This window comes from Salvelinus sp. IW2-2015, linkage group LG14, assembly GCF_002910315.2.
Source record: "Salvelinus sp. IW2-2015 linkage group LG14, ASM291031v2, whole genome shotgun sequence".
NCBI classification, from domain to species: Eukaryota; Metazoa; Chordata; class Actinopteri; order Salmoniformes; family Salmonidae; genus Salvelinus; species Salvelinus sp. IW2-2015.
In genome coordinates this window covers 20,508,271-20,527,422 of record NC_036854.1, presented here as the reverse complement: position 1 = coordinate 20,527,422, position 19,152 = coordinate 20,508,271, and the positions used below count along the sequence as shown (strand labels likewise).

At 43.5% G+C, this 19,152-nt stretch overlaps 2 protein-coding genes across 3 annotated transcripts in view; both read right to left on the bottom strand.

Moving 5' to 3' along the window:
• LOC139028722 (clathrin coat assembly protein AP180-like) overlaps positions 1-13,292 on the bottom strand; it is an 18,563-nt gene extending 5,271 nt beyond the window's left edge. Inside the window, exons 1-8 of the mRNA XM_070446774.1 lie at positions 13,222-13,292; positions 13,070-13,084; positions 12,532-12,708; positions 11,357-11,449; positions 4,287-4,460; positions 3,893-3,967; positions 3,459-3,533; positions 1,179-1,244 (exon numbers count right to left, since the gene is read on the bottom strand). Coding sequence (XP_070302875.1) covers positions 1,179-1,244; positions 3,459-3,533; positions 3,893-3,967; positions 4,287-4,460; positions 11,357-11,449; positions 12,532-12,706 — 658 coding nt within the window. The 5' untranslated portion in view covers positions 12,707-12,708; positions 13,070-13,084; positions 13,222-13,292. The remainder of the gene's footprint in view (positions 1-1,178; positions 1,245-3,458; positions 3,534-3,892; positions 3,968-4,286; positions 4,461-11,356; positions 11,450-12,531; positions 12,709-13,069; positions 13,085-13,221) is intronic.
• Positions 13,293-13,541: 249 nt separating this feature from the next.
• Positions 13,542-19,152, bottom strand: part of LOC111972660 (clathrin coat assembly protein AP180) — a 36,381-nt gene continuing 30,770 nt past the window's right edge. For both annotated transcript variants that reach the window (XM_070446579.1, XM_070446580.1), the window contains exons 5-11: positions 16,252-16,354; positions 15,794-15,887; positions 15,283-15,394; positions 14,945-15,051; positions 14,746-14,787; positions 14,097-14,171; positions 13,542-13,594 (exon numbers count right to left, since the gene is read on the bottom strand). In XM_070446579.1, the coding sequence (XP_070302680.1) occupies positions 14,106-14,171; positions 14,746-14,787; positions 14,945-15,051; positions 15,283-15,394; positions 15,794-15,887; positions 16,252-16,354 (524 nt within the window). In that variant the 3' untranslated portion in view covers positions 13,542-13,594; positions 14,097-14,105. The remainder of the gene's footprint in view (positions 13,595-14,096; positions 14,172-14,745; positions 14,788-14,944; positions 15,052-15,282; positions 15,395-15,793; positions 15,888-16,251; positions 16,355-19,152) is intronic.

Sequence of the window (19,152 nt, the reverse complement as noted above, 5' to 3'; positions counted from 1 at the left end):
CTAGAAGCTTGATATGGGCTAATTGACATTCAATTTGAGCTTCAACATTGAGGTGTACCTGGGATGTATTTCAAGCCTACTTCAAACTAGTGCCTCTTTGCTTGCCATCCATAGGAAATCAAAAGAAATCACCAGGGGACTGAATGCATCCGTCACAAAAGTAGATGGCATCATAGGAGAAAAATGTGGAAATTATTCGAAGCAACATCTCAAGACATCATCAGGAATTAAAGCTTGGTCGTCACAATGGGGTCTTCCAAATGGACCAATTGGACACAAGCCACGTACCAACCTGGGCAACATGCAGTTAAGGACAAGGCGAAAGTGTGCGAGAGTATGGAGGAGGCTACCACAAAGCCGACTCAATCCGTACAAATATTTGTAGGCAAGTCAGAACGAAAAGAGAATGTGACGAGTAAGGAGGCCTACACAACTGACCAAACATCCAGCTTTGTCCAGGAGGAATGACCAAAAATTCACACCAACTTCACTGTGGGAAGCTTTGGAAGGGTCTACCCGAAACGTTGTGAGCCAAGTAACAATTTAAAAGGCAATCTCAAATACTGATGGTGTATGTAAATCTGACCACTGAATGTATGAAAGAAAGTAAAAGCCTAAATAAATATTCTCTACTATTAGTTCGACTTCACATTACTATTATTCTGACATTTCACATTCTTAAAATAAAGTGGTGATCCTAACTGACCTAAGACAGGGAATTTTTACTAGGATTAAATGTCAGGAATTGTGAAAAACTGAGTTTAAATGTAGTTGGCTAAGGTGGATGTAAACTTCCGCCTTCAACTGTATATTTAAGCAATAATGCCCGAGGGTATGTGGTATATGACCAATATACCATGGCTAAGGCCTGTTCTTTAAGCATGAGTCAACGTGGAGTGCCTGGATACAGTCTTTAGCCGTGGTATATTGGCCATATACCACAAACCCCCGAGGTGCCTTTTTGCTATTATAAACTGGTTAATAATGGAATTAGAAGAGTAAAAATAAATGTTTTGTCATAGGGTCTGATATAACACGGCTTTCAGCCAATCAGCATTCAGGTTTTGAACCATCCAGTTTATAATTACTGTTATGTGTCTTACATACAATGTGAATGGGTCATGCCTGGTGCGTGTGTCGTGCATGGTGGGTGTGTCGTGCATCGGTAGGTACATTACCTGCCATCAGCTCAGCACCAGAGGCAGCTGCAGGGGCAGCAGGCTTGGTCTCTCCACCAGTGGAGTCTGATGGGTAAAACCAAACCAAGCCAAACCAAACCATACCAGGCCAAGGTGAGCCAAGCCATTAGCAGTGCAGCATGTGGGCAGAGAAGGGTTAAGAAGTCAGCCATCCGCTCCACACTAGGAACGCCAAACAGATAGAGCAGCATTATCACTGTCAGATAGGTCAGTAGACATACACAGGTATACACACATACAGTACACACCAATAGAAACTCCTTTGATCCCAATACGCTGCGGCACATCTACATCTAAACTCAGAAAAAAAGAAACATCCCTTTTGCAGGACCTTGTCTTTCAAAGATAATTCGTAAAAGTCCAAATAACTTCACAGAGGCGGCGACAGGTAGCCTGGTGGTTAGAGCGTTGGACTTGTAAACGAAAGGTTGCAAGATCGAATCCCTGAGCTGACAAGGTAAAAATCTGTTGTTCTGCCCCTGAACAAGGCAGTTAACCGACTGTTCCTAGGCCGGCATTGAAAATAAGAATTTGTTCTTAACTGACTTGCCTAGTTAAATAAAGGTAAAATTAATAAAAAAACAGATCTTCATTGTAAAGGGTTTAAACACTGTTTCCCATGCTTGTTCCATGAACATGCACCTGTGGAAYGGTTGTTAAGACACTAACAGCTTACAGACGGTAGGCAATTAAGGTCACAGTTATGAAAACTTAGGACACTAAAGAGGCCTTTCTACTGACTCTGAAAAACACCAAAAGAAAGATGCCCAGTGTCCCTGCTCATCTGTGTGAATGTGCTTGAGGCATGAGGACTGCAGATGTGGCCAGGGCAATAAGTTGCAATGTCCGTACTGTGAGATGCCTAAGACAGCGCTACAGGGAGACAGGACAGACAGCTGATCGTCCTCACAGTGGCAGACCACGTGTAACAACACCTGCACAGGATCGGTACATCCGAACATCAAACCTGCGGGACAGTACAGGATGGCTACAACTGCCTGAGTTACACCAGGAACGCACAATCCCTCTATCAGTGCTCAGACTGTCMGCAATAGGCTGAGAGAGGCTGGACTGAGGGATTGTAGGCCTTTTGTAAGGCTGGTCCTCACCAGACATCACCGGCTACAATGTTGCCTATGGGCACAAACCCACCGTCGCTGGACCAGACAGGACTGGCAAAAAGTGCTATTCACTGACGAGTCGCGGTTTTGCCTCACYAGGGGTGATAGTCGGATTCGCGTTTATTGTCGAAGGAATGAGCGTTACACCGAGGCCTGTACTCTGGAGCGGGATCTATTTGGAGGTGGAGGGTCCGTCATGGTCTGGGACGGTGTGTCACAACATCATCGGACTGAGCTTGTTGACTTTGCAACCAATCACAACACTTTGCGTTACAGGGAAGACATCCTCCTCCCTCATGTGGTACTCTTCCTGCAGGCTCATCCTGACATGACCCTCCAGTATGACAATGCCACCAGCCATACTGCTCGTTCTGTGCGTGATTTCCTGCAAGACAGGAATGTCAGTGTTCTGCCATGGCCAGTGAAGAGCCCGGATCTCAATGCCATTGAGCACGACTGGGACCTGTTGGATCGGAGGGTGAGGGCTAGGGCCATTCCCCTCAGAAATGTCAGGGAACTTGCAGGTGCCTTGGTGGAAGAGTGTGTAACATCTCACAGCAAGAACTGGCAAATCTGGTGCAGTCCATGAAGAGGAGATGCACTGCAGTACTTAATGCAGCTGGTGGCCACACCAGATACCGACTGTTACTTTTGATTTTGACCCCCCCTTTGTTCAGGGACACATTATTCAATTTCTGTTAGTCACATGTCTGTGGAACTTGTTCAGTTTATGTCTCAGTTGTTGAATCTTGTTATGTTCATACAAATATTTACACATGTTAAGTTTGCTGAAAATAAACGCAGTTGACAGTGAGAGGACGTTTCTTCTCTGAGTTTACTTAGCAACACAAACTCAATATGCTCTAGAGAAGACATAGAAAAGTCACTGTGTCCTCCCTGAATACCACAGTTAACAACTTAACTACACTAACAAGATTATGGGTCACCAGAAATTAGAAATGTTGATGAAGGTGAATGACATGATGAAAATAATCAATTAAACAATCAAATAATAAATCCAAATTATGGATTTTGTTGCTCAAGAGAGATATTCTTTCACAAAGGCCACTCATGTGAAGACCGTCGACCAGCAGCAAGGGGCATAGTGAGGGGTGGGGGAGGGTGTACAGTTACCCACCCCCAAACAGGTCCATGATCACCCCCTTGTCCATTGGGGGGGCAGAGGAGAGAGGGGCAGGGGAGGAGAAGGCATCTGTTGTAAGGGGAGGGTAGAGGAGGGTTAGATTGGTACACAATCAGTATCCCTGAAATACAATAATTCACATGCACGAATGTACATACAGAAATAGCACTCCAAACACATGCTGAGAAAGATGGCAAGGTTTGAGAGAGAGAAAGGAAGAGCAGCTGAGGCCCTGCTCAATAGCTTGTAGCAGACCCAGAGGAAATCATTCACAATTCCTTTTCTTCACTGATCAAGGACAACAAGACAACCGATGGAGAGAAATGAAATGGAGAATGGAGGAGAGGGGAAAAGAGGGCAAAGGGAAAGAGGGAGAGGGGAGGAGAGTAGCAAGGAGGAGAGCAGTGAGATGGCGCTAGTCTGGGTACCTGCTCCAAACATGTCAACACTGGGGGCAAGGTCTGCTTTGGTGAAGCTTGGATCTGGCAAGGAATCAAACATAGCTACAGGGCAAGAAAACACCCACCCACACACACAGAGATGAGAACAGCAGAATACAAACACTGATTAATTAGATGAACAATTGTGATTGAAAGTCAATGCAGGAGCAGAGGCAGCAGAATGCATCCAAGCTGAAAGGAAACAGAGGAACAGAAACATGTGCAAGTTAGCCTCACAAAGAGAAAAGGACACCCAGGAAAAATGCAGTCGACTGAAAAAATGCAGGAGAGGAGAGGACATGGATGCAGAGTAGAGGACAGAGACGAAAGGGGACAAAAGAAAAGGTTAAGAAGTACCACACACACATGCGTAAACATTTACCACTCAAGAGGTCTATCGATGGGGTGGTGGGGGGGATAGGTGCTGTGATGGTGGATGAGGGGGCAGAAGGGGGTTCCACTGAGTTAAAGCAGTTGTTCTCCATAGGCATCATGGCAAACAGGTCCAGCCCTGGGCCTACTGCATCTGAGCTACCACCAGAGGGGGCAAAGGGGTCTTTGGGAGGAGAGAACAGGGGGAAGGGATGACAACAGAAGATGAGGATGTTACGCAATGACCACAACACAGTGTAAAACGAAGAGCTATATTCTGTTCAATAGGGAAGAGGAGTAGCTGCATTTGTCTGAGATTCTGAGGGAGAAGATAGAAGCTCAGTTAGGAATTCACAGCTCCATATTCTTTAGAAACAAACAGTAAATGTAAAAAACGATGAAATACTGTATATGATCAAGAGATAATCTGGAAAATATGCATGTCTGATGAAAAATTATAGGAAAAGAACATGATTTGTGAAGAGGTGTAGCAGGAAACATCTTTGAAAAAACAATATTAGTAGTATTCATGCTCTCTCAATATACTCTCTGGTATACCAATAACCAGTGGTGTAAAGTACTTAAGTAAAAATACTTTAAAATATTACTTAAGTAGTTTTTTGGGGTATCGGTACTTTACTGTTTATATTTTTATCAACTTCTACTTTTACTTCACTACATTGCTGAAGAAAATAATATACTTTTYACTCCATACGTTTTCCCTGACACCCAAAAGTACTTGTTACATTTTGACAGGAAAATGGTCCGATTYACACACTTATCAAGAGAACATCCCTTGTCATCCGTACTGCCTCTGATCTGGTGCTCACTAAACAGAAATGCTTGATTTGTAAATTATGTTCGAGTGTTGGAGTGTGCCTCTGGTGATCCGTCAATAATTTWAAAAAAATAACATTGTGCCGTCTGGGTTGCTTAAAATAAGGAATTTGAAATGGTTTATACTTTCACTTTTGATACTTAAGTACATTTTAGCAATTCCATGTACTTGTAATACTTACAGTTGAAGTTGGAAGTTTACATACACCTTAGACAAATATATTTAAACTCAGTTTTTCACAATTCCTGACATTTAATCCTAGTAAGAATTCCATGTCTTAGGTCAGTTAGGAATTGCACCACTTTAGTTTTAGAATGGAAAATGTCAGAAAATAGTAGAGAGAATTATTTAATTTCAGCTTTGTGTTTCTTTCATCACATTCTCAGTGGGTCAGAAGTTTACATACACTCAATCTCTTTTGGTGCATTGCCTTTAAATTGTTTAACTTGGGGTCAAACGTTTCGGGTAGCCTTCCACAAGCTACCCACAATAAGTTGGTGTGAATTTTTTGCCCATTCCTCCTGACAGAGCTGGAGTAATGAGTCAGGTTGTAGGCCTCTTGCTCGCACACGCTTTTTCAGTTCTGTGCCACAAATGTTCTTAGATATGTGAGTCAGGGCTTTGTTGTATGGCCATCTAATATCTTGACTTTTGTTCCTTAAGCCATTTCTCACAACTTTGGAAGTATGCTTGGGGTCATTTGTCATTTGGAAGACCCATTTTGCGACCAAGCTTTACATCTTCTGACTGATGTCTTGTATTGTTGCTTCAATATATCCACATAATTGCCCTCCCTCACGATGGCATCTATTTTGTGAAGTGCACCCGTCCCTCCTGCAGCAAAGCACCCCAACAACATGATGCTGCCACCCCCGTGCTTCACGGTTGGGATGGTGTTCTTTCGGCTTGCAAGCCTCCCCCCTTTACCTCCAAACATAACGATGGTCATTATGGCCAAACAGTTCTATTTTTGTTTCATCAGCCAGAGGACATTTATCCAAAAAGTATGATCTTCGTCCCCATGTGCAGTTGCAAACCGTAGTCTGGCTTTTTTAATGGCGGTTTTGGACAGTGGCTTCTTCCTTGCTGAGCGGCCTTTCAGGTTATGTCAATATAGGACTCGTTTTACTGTGGTATAGATACGTTTGTACCTGTTTCCTCCAGAATCTTCACAAGGTCCTTTGCTGTTGTTCTGGATTGATTTGCACTTTTCGCACCAAAGTACGTTTATCTCTAGGAGACAGAACGCGTCTCCTTCCTGAGCGGTATGATGGTGCGTGGTCCCATGGTGTTTATACTTGCTACTATTGTTTGTTACAGATGAACACTTACCTTCAGGCATTTTGAAATTGCTCCCAAGGATGAACCAGACTTGTGGAGGTCTACAATTTTTTTGCTGAGGTCTTGGCTGATTTCTTTTTATTTTCTCCATGATGTCAAGCAAAGAGGCACTGAGTTTGAAGGTAGGCCTTGAAATACATCCACAGGTACACCTCAAATTGACTCAAATGATGTCAATTAGCCTATCAGAAGCTTCTAAACCCATGACATCCTTTTCTGGAATTTTCCAAGCTGTTTAAAGGCACAGTCAACTTAGTGTATGTAAACTTCTGACCCACTAGAATTGTGATACAGTGAATTATAAGTGAAATAATCTGCCTGTAAACAATTGTTGGAAAAATTACTTGTGTCAAGCACAAAGTAGATGTCCGAACCGACATGCCAAAACTATAGTTTGTTTACAAGAAATTTGTAGAGTGGTTGAAAAACGAGTTTTAATGACTCCAACCTAAGTGTATGTAAACTTCCGACTTCAACTGTAAGTATATTTGAAACGAAATACTTTTCAACTTTTACTCAAGTACTATTTTACCGGGTGACTTTCACTTTTACTTGAGTCATTTTCTATTAATTAAGGTATATTTACCTTTACTCAAGTAAAAGTATAATGGTGCTGGAGGGGATGGCTGCCGTTTTATGGGTTCCGAACCTACTGTGCTACTTTGTTAGTGTTTTCGCATTGTAACTCATTTGTACCTGTCTCTTATACATACTGTGCTACTTTGTTAGTGTTTTCGCATTGTAACTCATTTGTACATAGTGTTGCTACTACCGTTTCTTATGACCGAAAAGARCTTCTGGACATCAGATCTCCGATTACTCACCTCGCTCTGGACAAATATTTTTTCTTTAATGAGTCTAACGCGAAGGATATACTGCTTTGCAGGGTGCCTTGTAAGAATTTGCAGATGAGTAGGTAAACCACCACTACCCTCCGTATTATTGACCACCGTGCAATCATTGGAAAACAAACTGGACAATCTACGAGTAAGACTATCCTACCAACGGGACATTCAAATCTGTAATATCTTATGTTTCCCCGAGATGTGGCTGAACGACGACAAAGATAATAAATAGCTGGCTGGCTTCTTTGTGCATCGGCAGGACAGAGCAGCTACATCTGGTAAGACGAGAGGAAGGGGTGTGCGTTTATTTGTCAATAACAGCTGGTGGCCCATGTTTAATATTCAATAAGTCTCAAGGTATTGATAAGCTGTAGACCAAACCATCTACCTAGAGAGTTTTCATCTATATTATTCGTAGCCGTTAATTTACGACCACAAACCGATGCTGGCACTAAGACAACACTCAACGAAATGTATAAGGCCATAAGCAAACAAGAAAATGCTCATCCAGAAGTGGCACTCCTAGTGGCCAGGGACTTTAATCAGGCAAATTTAAATCCGCAACCAGAGGGGGGGGGGGGGGGAACTCTAGACCACCTTTACTTCACACACAGAGATGCGTACCAAGCTCTCCCTCACCCTCCATTTGGCAAATCTGACCATAATTCTATCCTCCTGATTCCTGCGTACAAGCAAAAACTAAAGCAGGAATGTCCAGTAACACGGAAGTGGTCAGATGACGCTACGCTACAGGACTGTTTTGCTAGCACAGACTGGAATATGTTCCGGGATTCATCCAATRACATAGAGGAGTATACCACCTCAGTCACCAGCTTCAWCAATAAGTGCATTGACGACAGCGACCCAACAGTGACCGTACGTACATTCCGCAACCAGAAGCCATGGATTACAGGCAACATCCGCACCGAGCTAAAGGCTAGAGCTGCTGCTTTCAAGGAGTGGGACACTAATCCAGACGTACATAAGAAATCCCGCTATGCCCTCAGACGAACCATCAAACAGGCAAAGCATCAATACAGGACTAAGATTGAATCCTACTACACCAGCTCTGACGCTCATCGGATGTGGCAGGGCTTGATAAATATTATGGACTACAAAGGAAAACCCAGCCATGAGCCGCCCAGTGACGCAACCCTACCAGATGAGCTAAATGCCTTTTATGCTTGCATCAAGGCAAGCAACACTGAAGCATGCATAAGAGCACCAGCTGTTCCGGATGACTGTGTGACCACACTCTCCMTAGCCGATGTGAGCAAGACCTTTACACAGAACAACATTCACAAAGCTGCGGGGCCAGACGGATCACCAGGACGTGTACTCAAAGCATGCGCGGACCAACTAGCAAATGTCTTCACTGACATTTTCAACCTCTCCCTGACCGAGTCTGTAATACCTACATGTTTCAAACAGACCACCATAGTCCCTGTTCCCAAGAAGTGAAGGTAACCTGCTTAAATGATTACCACCCTGTAGCACTCATGTCTGTAGCCATGAAGTGCTTTGAAAGGCTGGTCATGGCTCACATCAACACCATCATGCCGGAAACCCTACACCCACTCCAATTCGCATATCCAACACCATCATTAAGTTTGCTGGCGACACAACAGTGGTAGGCCTGATCACTGACAACAATGTGACAGCCTATAGGGAGGAGGTCAGAGACCTGGCAGTGTGGTGCCAGAACAACAACCTCTCCCTCAATGTGAGCAAGACAAAGGAGCTGACTGTGGACTATCGGAAAAGGAGGGCCAAACAGGCCCCCATTAACATCTATGGGGCTGTAGTGGAGTGGGTCGAGAGTTTCAAGTTCCTTGGTGTCCACACCACCAATAAACTATCATGGTACAAACACATCAAGACCGTTGTAAAGAGGGGACAACAACACCTTTTCTCAGGAGACTGAAAAGATTTGGCATGGGTCCCCAGATCCTCAAAACGTTCTACAGCTGCACCATCGAGAGCATCCTGACCATTTGCATCACCGCCTGGTATGGCAACTGCTCGGCATCTGACCGTTAGGCGCTACAGAGGGTAGTGCGTACGGCCCAATATGTCACTGGGTCCAAGCTTCCTGACATCCAAGACCTATATACTAGGCGGTGTTAGAGACTTGTCAGAGTCTCCAAAAATGGTCAGAGACTCCAGTCACCCAAGTCATCGACTGCTTTCACTGCAACCGCACGGCAAGCGATACCGGATCACCAAGTCTAGGACCAAAAAGATCCTTAAAACTACTTCTACCCCCAAGCCATAAGACTGTTGATCAAATTAATAAAATGGCCACCCGGATTATTTACATTGACAACCCCCCTGCCCCTTTGTTTTTACACTGCTGCTACTGGCTGTTTATTATGTATGCATAGTCACTTTACAAATTATCTCGACAAACCTGTACCCCCCGCACATTGACCCGGTACCGGTACCCCCTGTATATAGCCTTGTTATTGTTATGTAATTTTCTTGTGTTACTTTTAAGTGTAGGGGGCAGTATTTTCGTTTTTGGCTAAAAAACGTACCCATTTGAAACTGCCTATTTCTCAGCCCCCGAAACTAGAATATGCATATAATTGTCAGATTAGGATAGAAAACACTCTAAAGTTTCCAAAACGGTCAACATTTTGTCTGTGAGTTTAACATAACTGATATTGCAGGCTAAAACCTGAGGAAAATCCAATCAGGAAGTGCCTCTGTTTTTGAAACCTCTCTATTCTTATGCATCCCTATTACCCATTTAAAGGGATATCAACCAGATTCCCGTTTCTATGGCTTCCCTAAGGTGTCAACAGCCTTTAAACATAGTTTCAGGCTTTTATTTTGAAAAATGAGTGAGAACGATCAAATTGCGTAAGTGGATAGGTGGGGGCTCTCAGAGTGAGTTGTGCGCAACAGAGAAAGGCGGCCATTGTTACTCCCGGACCTAGTGAAAAACCAACACTCCCGGTTGATGTATTATCGAATAGATATTTGAAAAACAACCTGAGGATTGATTATAAAAAACGTGTTTCTGTGGACATTTTTGTCTGCGTTGTCGTGAACGCTTTTTCCTGTGGATTTCTCAGCATAACGGTATTTGGTATTTGGATATAAAAATATCTTCATGGAACAAAAGGAACATTTGTTGTCTAACTGGGAGTCTCGTGAGTGAAAACATCCGAAGATCATCAAAGGTAAACGATTAATTTGATTGCTTTTCTGATTTTCGTGACCAAGTTACCTGATGCTAAGTGTACTTAATGTTTTGTCGAGCGATCGATAAACTTACACAAACGCTTGTATTGCTTTCGCTGTAAAGCATAATTTCAAAATCTGAGAAGACAGGTGGATTAACAAAAGGCTAAACTGTGTTTTGCAATATTGCACTTGTGATTTCATGAATATGAATATTTTCTAGTAATATTATTTGACTGTGGCGCTATGCTATTCAGCGTTGCTGATGCAAATTATCCCGGATCCGGGATGRGTGGTTCAGAAAGGTTAAACTTTAGTTTGTTTAGTAAATATTTTCTTAACTCTATTTCTTGAACTGCATTGTTGGTTAAGGGCTTGTAAGTTAGTATTTCACGGTAGGTCTACACCTGTTATATTCGGTGCATGTGACAAATACAATTTGATTTGATTTGACAATTGAGAACTTTTTCCACCACTGCCAATAACACACCAGATTTGAGTGTAACCAAGGAGCTTGCAGATGCATTTTGGGATAGAGTTCACCTAAGGCAAGGAAGCCTCAGGCGAAATCTAGCATGTAGTGGTCAACCACTGTTCTCATAGCAACTTCAGCACCAATCTCCATGGTAACAACATCAGCCATGCCTAGAAACAACCAGCAGCATCACATCTCTAGGGAAACTAGCTACACCCGCCCACAACAATGGAATCAACACACTCTCCATACACAAAAGCAAATATACAAATGGATGCACCGAGCAGTGGAACACAGCCAAACACACACATACGAACATCCATACAAATATACATCCATTTACACAGACAGACCCCACACAGTCACATATATACACATGTCCTGTAACCCACCGGCAGCAGCGTTGGCGGCTGGGGTTGGCGTGGAGGCCGGAGCTCCGCCCTCAGCAGAGGCATCAGAGGTGGGAACAGGGGTCGAAAACGCATCTGATAGCCAACACACACACAGATGACAGAGAGAGAAGTAGAGAGAACAGGGAAAAGAAACACAAGCCAGAGATAATAAGTCAGTCAAGGAACTTCAGAAAAGGAAGGTCAAGAAGCCACTTAAAAGATACTGTGTCTGTAGAGTTCAGAAATACTACTTTTACTTCATTAAGGTATTTCATGTACTTAATATACGGTATGGTACTATACTGTAGATTAAATACTTATGTCATGTCAGGTATGCAATATTTAATATATTTGATTAATATACTTATTAACAAATTGAGTTTAGATTAGTTACAAAACATTTACTTTGTGGCATGAGTGATTGACAGGTAAAGGGGTGAATGAGAATACAGACAGAAGGCACAGCAGAGTGTACGGAAGGTAGGCTTTAGATACAACTAAACTATAAAGCGGTAACTAGGTCTTTTGCACTACGTAACTGGACAAGCGTGGCACAGAGTGAACCCAGAAGCAAAGCAAGATTTCTCTTAGGCCAGGGTTTCCCAAACTCAAGGGGCAACCTAAAGGTGCCCCTCCCCCCGGCTGCACGTTTAGGTTTTTGCCCTAGCACTATACAGCCGATTCAAATAACCAACTCATCATCAAGTTTAGATTATTTGAATCAGCTGTGTAGTTCYAGGGAAAAAAATAAAACATGTACCCAGGGGGGAACCCAGGTCTGAGTTTGGGGAACCCGGTCTTAAGCGGTAATAAAGAACGTGACTGATTGATAGACTGGCTTTTCTCTGAAGTTGAGGAAAAGCTTTTGGACTATCAAACAAAAAGAAGCATGTGAAAAATGTATGAGTAGCATGTATGAGTGTGTCTGTAAGTGTGTGCATGCTTGTCTCTGTGTGTATATGTACAGAATGCATACCAGTATGTGTATATGCGTGTTGACTGACATGTTCTGACATGTTTTGCAAACATGGTGTGTTTGTTTTGGGGTATCTATGTCACTGTGTGTATATGCATGTACAGAACACTGTATGTTCTGTGTGCATGTGGCGGGTTGGTTTGGGTTGAGCTGTCCAGCAGAGATTCTGTTGTAGAGAATCCTCCAGAAGCCCACTAACCTCCCAGCAGATCCATATTCGTCGCGCCGGGGGTGGGGGCGGCGGCCACGGCCGCACTAGGGGGAGGAGCCAGAGAGACTCCTGGCTCCGCAGCTGCAGGGGTGGACGTTACACCAGCGGGAGAGGGGACGGGTTCTACAGCTAGGGYGGGGTCAGGAAGCATGGACTCGCCCATTTCTGCAGGTACCCAAAGGGTGTACCAACCAACCCCAAAACAAGGTACCAAAACAACCCCATGAATCAACCCAAAATACCCCACAGGATCCAAAGCAACCAAAAAAATCCCATTAGAAAGAAAGGAAGGTACCAAATCAACCCAATTAAAAAATAAAAATAAAAAAACATCCCATTAGAACCAAAACCAATAAGGAAATGCGGGGGAGGGAAAGAAAGAAGAGAGAAAGAAAGGGAGAGAAAGAGACTGCTTCCTTAGACTAGAGCAACACTATGAAACACAGTGGGAGATCTATAGGAACTGACACATACTGTTAACACACTAGAGAGGTTAATACCAGAGGCACTGTGGGATAGCACTCACCTGATCCAAGGAGGTCTGTGGCAGCATCCCCAGAAGAGCATGGGAGAAGGTGATGGGGGGGGAAATGCAATTACATGACTGTTAATTAGATAATGTAACTACGTTTTAATTAATAATCAAGCTATGTATCAAGTTTTGATGTGGGACATTACCTCCCCAGGATGTAGGGGCTGCTGAGGCTCCTACTGACGGACCAGAGGAGGAGAGAGGGTCCAGATCTAAGAGAGAACTAGAGCGAGATAGAAGGGTGAAGACAGATGGAGAAATGGTGGCAGAGAGAGAGAGAGGATGAAAGGGAAAATACAGTGTCCCTTATTCACCATTTTATGAAATAAAAAAGAAACAGATAGAATCCTAAAATGCCAGAACTGAGGAAATCGCTGAGGAGATGAGGTAAATGCTGCGGTAGGCAGAGGAAGTGGACACTCACTCGGTGGCTTCTTCAGGTGGTGGCGCTAGGGTGGGCACGGCGGCTGCAGATTTGGCGGGGGTGGAGGTCGGAGACACGTTATTGGTAGGGGACCCCTGGAATACAGAGAGAGAAATGCCTATTTGTATCCATGTGTTGTTATACGAGCAGAAACAGAAAGGCGGTGAAAATAATGTTTAATCATCCACTCACCTTTGTTGGAGACCTGAAAGAGAAAAGAAATTGTTAATATGACAACTTCACAGCTAGATATCACCTTTCAGAGCTGAAAACATATACATTGAAATTACTTATTTTCATGACTTTACAATAAACTCATCTGTCAGACCCCAAAGAAARTGTTTATGCTCACCCTTCACTGTGATCCCCAATGATGAACAGAAAGGAACAAAGAGAGAATAACTATTAAAGTAAAAGATAATAACAGAAAACCGTATTCAGAACACTATAGTGCTGGGACAGGACAGAGCCCAAGTTATGAGTTTCCCTCTAGTTTTTCTCACCCTGTCATTTCTCATGTACTATTTTCTCTGTGTAAAGACACCTATGGAGACATTTCCACATTTTAGCTCTTTCAGAAATGAGTTGGTTAGAGACAGGGTCCTCTTACCCCTTCTTCCCCTCCAAACTGTTCATGTGTGTCTCCAGAGACTCCAGGATGCTGCTGGGAGCCTGAGGAGAGAAGAGAGAACCAATCAAAAACACAGTAACTGTAGGTTTATGGCACGAACTTCCTCATTCCGCCGCATGCCAACACTTCAAGTAAAGCAACACCCAATTCTATTTCTATGGCAGCACCACTCCAAACCCTTGGTTTTTAACTCACTACACTATCCCACCTTTGTATAAACTCAATGTCCTGTAGAATGAAGTGTTCAGGAACATTTTACTTAAACTCTACCATCTTTTGTGCAAATGGAAGCACACACACATATGCAAACACACACACAAACTGCAGTCAGAAGTGTCAGTCTGTAGAATGATCCCATGCCAACACCCCATCCTCCAAACAGGCACTCTGCCAAGCCACCCTGTGTCTCTATGGTTACCGGGTCCTCAATAGGCTTAAAGGGACAGTCCTCATCATCCGAGTCTACTAGGTCCGTCACCACCCCAGGGTGCAGACACTGGGATCAGATCGGGGGGGGGGGGGGATTATGATGGATGAGACATCTCTGTGTGTGTGTGTTTGTTACAACTATTTCATCATCCTTCCAGAGAGTAAGCACAAAAACAAGTGACTTACATAGTTGATGTCAGGAATATCATTTTTGTCCACTCCGACAGTCTGTAGAACAAAACACAGACAAGAGACAATTTCACAACCATATCAGGGCATCATTCTATTTGAAGTACAGACGGACACTGTATATGAGGAAGCACTGTGTTAGTTTCATTTGGAGTTAGTTAGAATACACCCTAATCCGTTAGGAAGTTTCCTTTACCTCAGCAAGCTTCATGAACTCTCCGATCTTGGTGACCCTGGTCAGGAACCTCTTATAGATCTCTAAGGCCTCCTTGCAGTCGCTCTTCTTCATCTTAAAGTATTTCTCTACAGACATTTAACAGTTGTTGTGAAAAAGAGCATCTGCTAAATGGCTACATGGTGAAAAGAAGTCATTTATCTATTAATTGTTGACAAAGAGTCTGTCGCAAATGGCCCCCTAATCCCTTCTACTTTTGACCAGGGCCCATGGGGCTCATATGGCTCTGGTAACAAGTWGTGCACTATATAGGAAAAATGGTGGCGTTTGGTATGCATCCAATGAAATGTCTAGCTCACCTAAAAGATTGATGACCCCATCGTTGTAGGAGGCAAACAGCTTGACCAGATCCTTGAAGAGCAGCAGGAACCCTGCGTTGATGATAGGGTTATTCAGCTCCTTGGGATGGACCTGGGAGAGAGACCTTTTTATTTAACCAGTCATGTAGTATAAAAGAAGAGCATCAATTAACTCAAGCAATTAACTAATTTATTAAACTCCAGCAATATTTTGCTGTACCGAAACATCACCAATTGTACACCYATACAGAAAGATCAAGGTCAATAGAACGAATAGCATCATTGCTATTGAGAGAGAGAGAAAGAAAGAGGGAAGAGAAGGTATTAAGAGAAGAGAAGAGAAAGAGTAAAAGAGAACGTTAAACAGGAAAATAAACAGTATTCTTTGTGGCCTGACATACATTAYAGTTTTCAGCTAATGACCATCAGTCATCCGAACACAAGTCCCAGAGAGCCAGACAAACAGAGACAAACGTAACCAAATCAATGGTGACGAGCATGTCCAACTCACATCAAACTCCAGCAGTGTGTCGATCTGGGTCTGCAGGACAGGCATGCCTTTCAACAGCTTTTCTGGAGTCATTGTCCTCATCACCCCCTCAGCACTGAGGTGGAAACACACAGGGAAGACCATGAAGAGGGCCTCTGTGATGAGGTGAATGACAGTATGAGGTGGGCCTCTGTGATGAGGTGAATGACAGTATGAGGTGGGACTCAGGGATGAGGTGAATGACAGCATGAGGGCCTCAGGGATGAGGTGAATGACAGTATGAGGTGGGCCTGAGGGATGAGTTGAGCCTCAGTGATGAGGTGAATGACAGTATGAAGTGGACCTGAGGGATGAGGTGAATGACAGCATGAGGGCCTCAGGGATGAGGTGAATGACAGTATGAGGTGGGCCTCACTGATGAGGACCTCAACAATGCGGACGTAAAAGGATTTTGAGAGACAGAGAAGTGAGTGACGCACCCCTTTTTGACTTTGGTGAAGTCGAAAGCCATCTGGCGGTAGGCGAAGGCCCTCTCATTGAGGTAGCGGCCATAACGTCTGATGAACGTAGACATGTCATAGCCTGAGGAACATATTGAGCATCACATTCACATCACACCAAACATATAGCTCCTGATAAATCCAATGGCTAATGACTAAATGCATGTGCTAAGCTCATACATTGTTTCATTTAMCATTCACGGTTTCATTAAGGAAGAAGTTGATTTAATGCTGTAACACATTAAAGACAGTATTTTATCTTATGATTGATCTTGTCGATCAGTTAACTTCAGGCTCTTCAGTTTTCTAAGTTATGTATCTGATTTGAGGGTTTTGAAGGGATTGAAGGGGAGGGATCTATAATGACACCAGGGCAAGACACTGGAGACAAGTGCAGGACATCGGAATCCTAGGGACATGAAGCAGTTTAGTGTGTGTGTGTGTGTGTGTGTGTGTGTGTGTGTGTGTGTTAGGCTTGGGGGGTATACCGTATATACAGTACACTGGGGTATTTGGAAATAGCCACAGGATGGTTTTTCAATACTATTTCTTTGAAGTTTAAATTTTTTTGAACTGCTTTTTAAGTTAATACCTGCAATCAACTTGTGCAATACATTAGGAGATAAAGCAGATTGTGTTCTTCATTTCACCGGTCACATTATTTAACATTATGAAAGCTTACCATAGTTCCCCAGAATAGTTTGTTTGTAAATAGCACAACGGGAGAGTCCATCTGTGTATTTGGTTTAACTTGCTAGTTATCTCARTAAGTGGGTGAATTAATAAGGAGACAGGGCATCATATAGTGTTAGCTTTCTGCCATGTTTGAGAAGTCAAAGCTCTTTGGATGAGTTATCTTGATATCCTTGCGTTTCTTTTTTCTTCTTTCCGTTCTCGGCCCGTCTGCTCCTCCCCYCTATTCTCCTTCCGAACAGCGCAGGCGGACCTGTTGCCCGAGCAACTCCACATAGATACAGCGTGTACACACTGCTCCAGAACCAGTACTGTTCTTCCTTCACACAAGCATGAGCCAAAACTTTGTTAATTTGCTTGATGCMTCTCTTTACATTTTCTGTCCAAATGATGTCCAAACTCACCAAAAATGACATTAGGGAAGCTACTACCTATACTTGTATAACTTTATGAGCTCAATTGCCTGTCCTTGCAACTAGTTTATTTTTGCTTGCGCTCATTAGCATGTTTAGCTAGCAGCCTCTATTGATATTCACTATAAGTTTGTGCTAATTTTGTTACCATTCTGGTAATACACGCCTAATGGGCTTTTTTGTGTATTTAGYTCCCCCTTGTGTGCTAAAACGGTAATACCGTAAATCCCAGGATGAGAGTAAGAGAACGGTATGATAATATGAAAATGTAGATACTGTGCAACCCTATTATCTGCGTGTATGCATGTGCTAGTGTGAGTGTTTATGCATGTACTGACAGTACTGTATGTTTAGCGGGGGCACATTACATGCTTGCTCCTATTCCTCATGTTATTAGCAGTGATGTCCTTTCCTCTTCCCAGACGGCTCCTGTCTCTTCCTATCCTCCTCTCCTTCTGCTCCTCTCACATCAGATCTACTGTATCTGTTTATGCTCTCAACTGGAAGGGAATCCACCCGTTTCACTCCCCCCCCAACACACACACACGCACATACAGTGCATTCGGAAAGTATTCAGACCCCTTGACTTTTTCCACATTGTGTTATGTTACAGCCTTAATCTAAAATGGATTAAATAAATAAAAACATCTTTATCAATCTACACACAATACCCCATAAAAACGAAGCAAAAAAACAGAAATACCTTATTTACATAAGTATTCAGACCCTCTTGCTATGAGACTCAAAATTGAGCTCAGTGCATCCTGTTTCCATTGACTATCCTAGAGATGTTTCCACAACTTGATTGGAGTCCACCTGTGATAAATGCAATTAATTGGACAGGATTTGGAAAAGCACACACCTTGACAGTGCATGTCAGAGGAAAAACCAAGCCATAAGGTCGAGGGAATTGTCCGTAGCGCTTCGAGACAGGATTGTGTCGAAGCACAGATCTGGGGAAGGGTACCAAAACATTTCTGCAGCATTGAAGGTTCCCAAGAACACAGTGGCCTCCATAATTCTTAAATGTAAGAAGATTGGAACCACCAAGACTCTTCCCAGAGCTGGCCGCCTGGCCACACTGAGCAATCGGGGGAGAAGGGCCTTGGTCAGGGAGGCGACCAGGAACCCGATGGTCACTCTGACAGAGCTCAAGAGTTCCTCTGTGGAGATGGGAGAATGTTCCACGTCTGGAGGAAACATGGCACCATCCCTACAGTGAAGCATGGTGGTGGCAGCATCATGCTATTGGGACATTTTTCAGCAGCAGGGACTGGGAGACTAGTCAGGATTGAGGGAAAGAACAGAGCAAAGTACAGAGCAAAGCTTCAGAGCGCTCAGGACCTCAGACTGGGGCAAAGGTTCACCTTCCAACAGRACAACGACCCTAAGCACACAGCCAAGAAAACGCAGGAGTGGCTTCGTGACAAGTCTCTGAATGTCCTTGAGTGGCTCAGCCAGAGCCCGGACGAACTGGATCGAACATCTCTGGAGAGACCTGAAAATAACTGTGCAGTGACACTCCCCATACATCCTGACAGAGCTTGAGAGGATCTACAGAGAAGAATAGGATAAACTGCCCAAATACAGGTGTGCCAAGCTTGTAGCGTCGTACCAAAGAAGACTCAAGGCTGTAATCACTACCAAAGGTGATTCAACAAAGTACTGAGTAAAGGGTCTGAATACTTATGTAAATGTGATATTTCCGTTTTTTATTTGTAATAAATTAGCAAAAACCWGTTTTTGCTTTGTCATTATGGGGTATTGTGTGTAG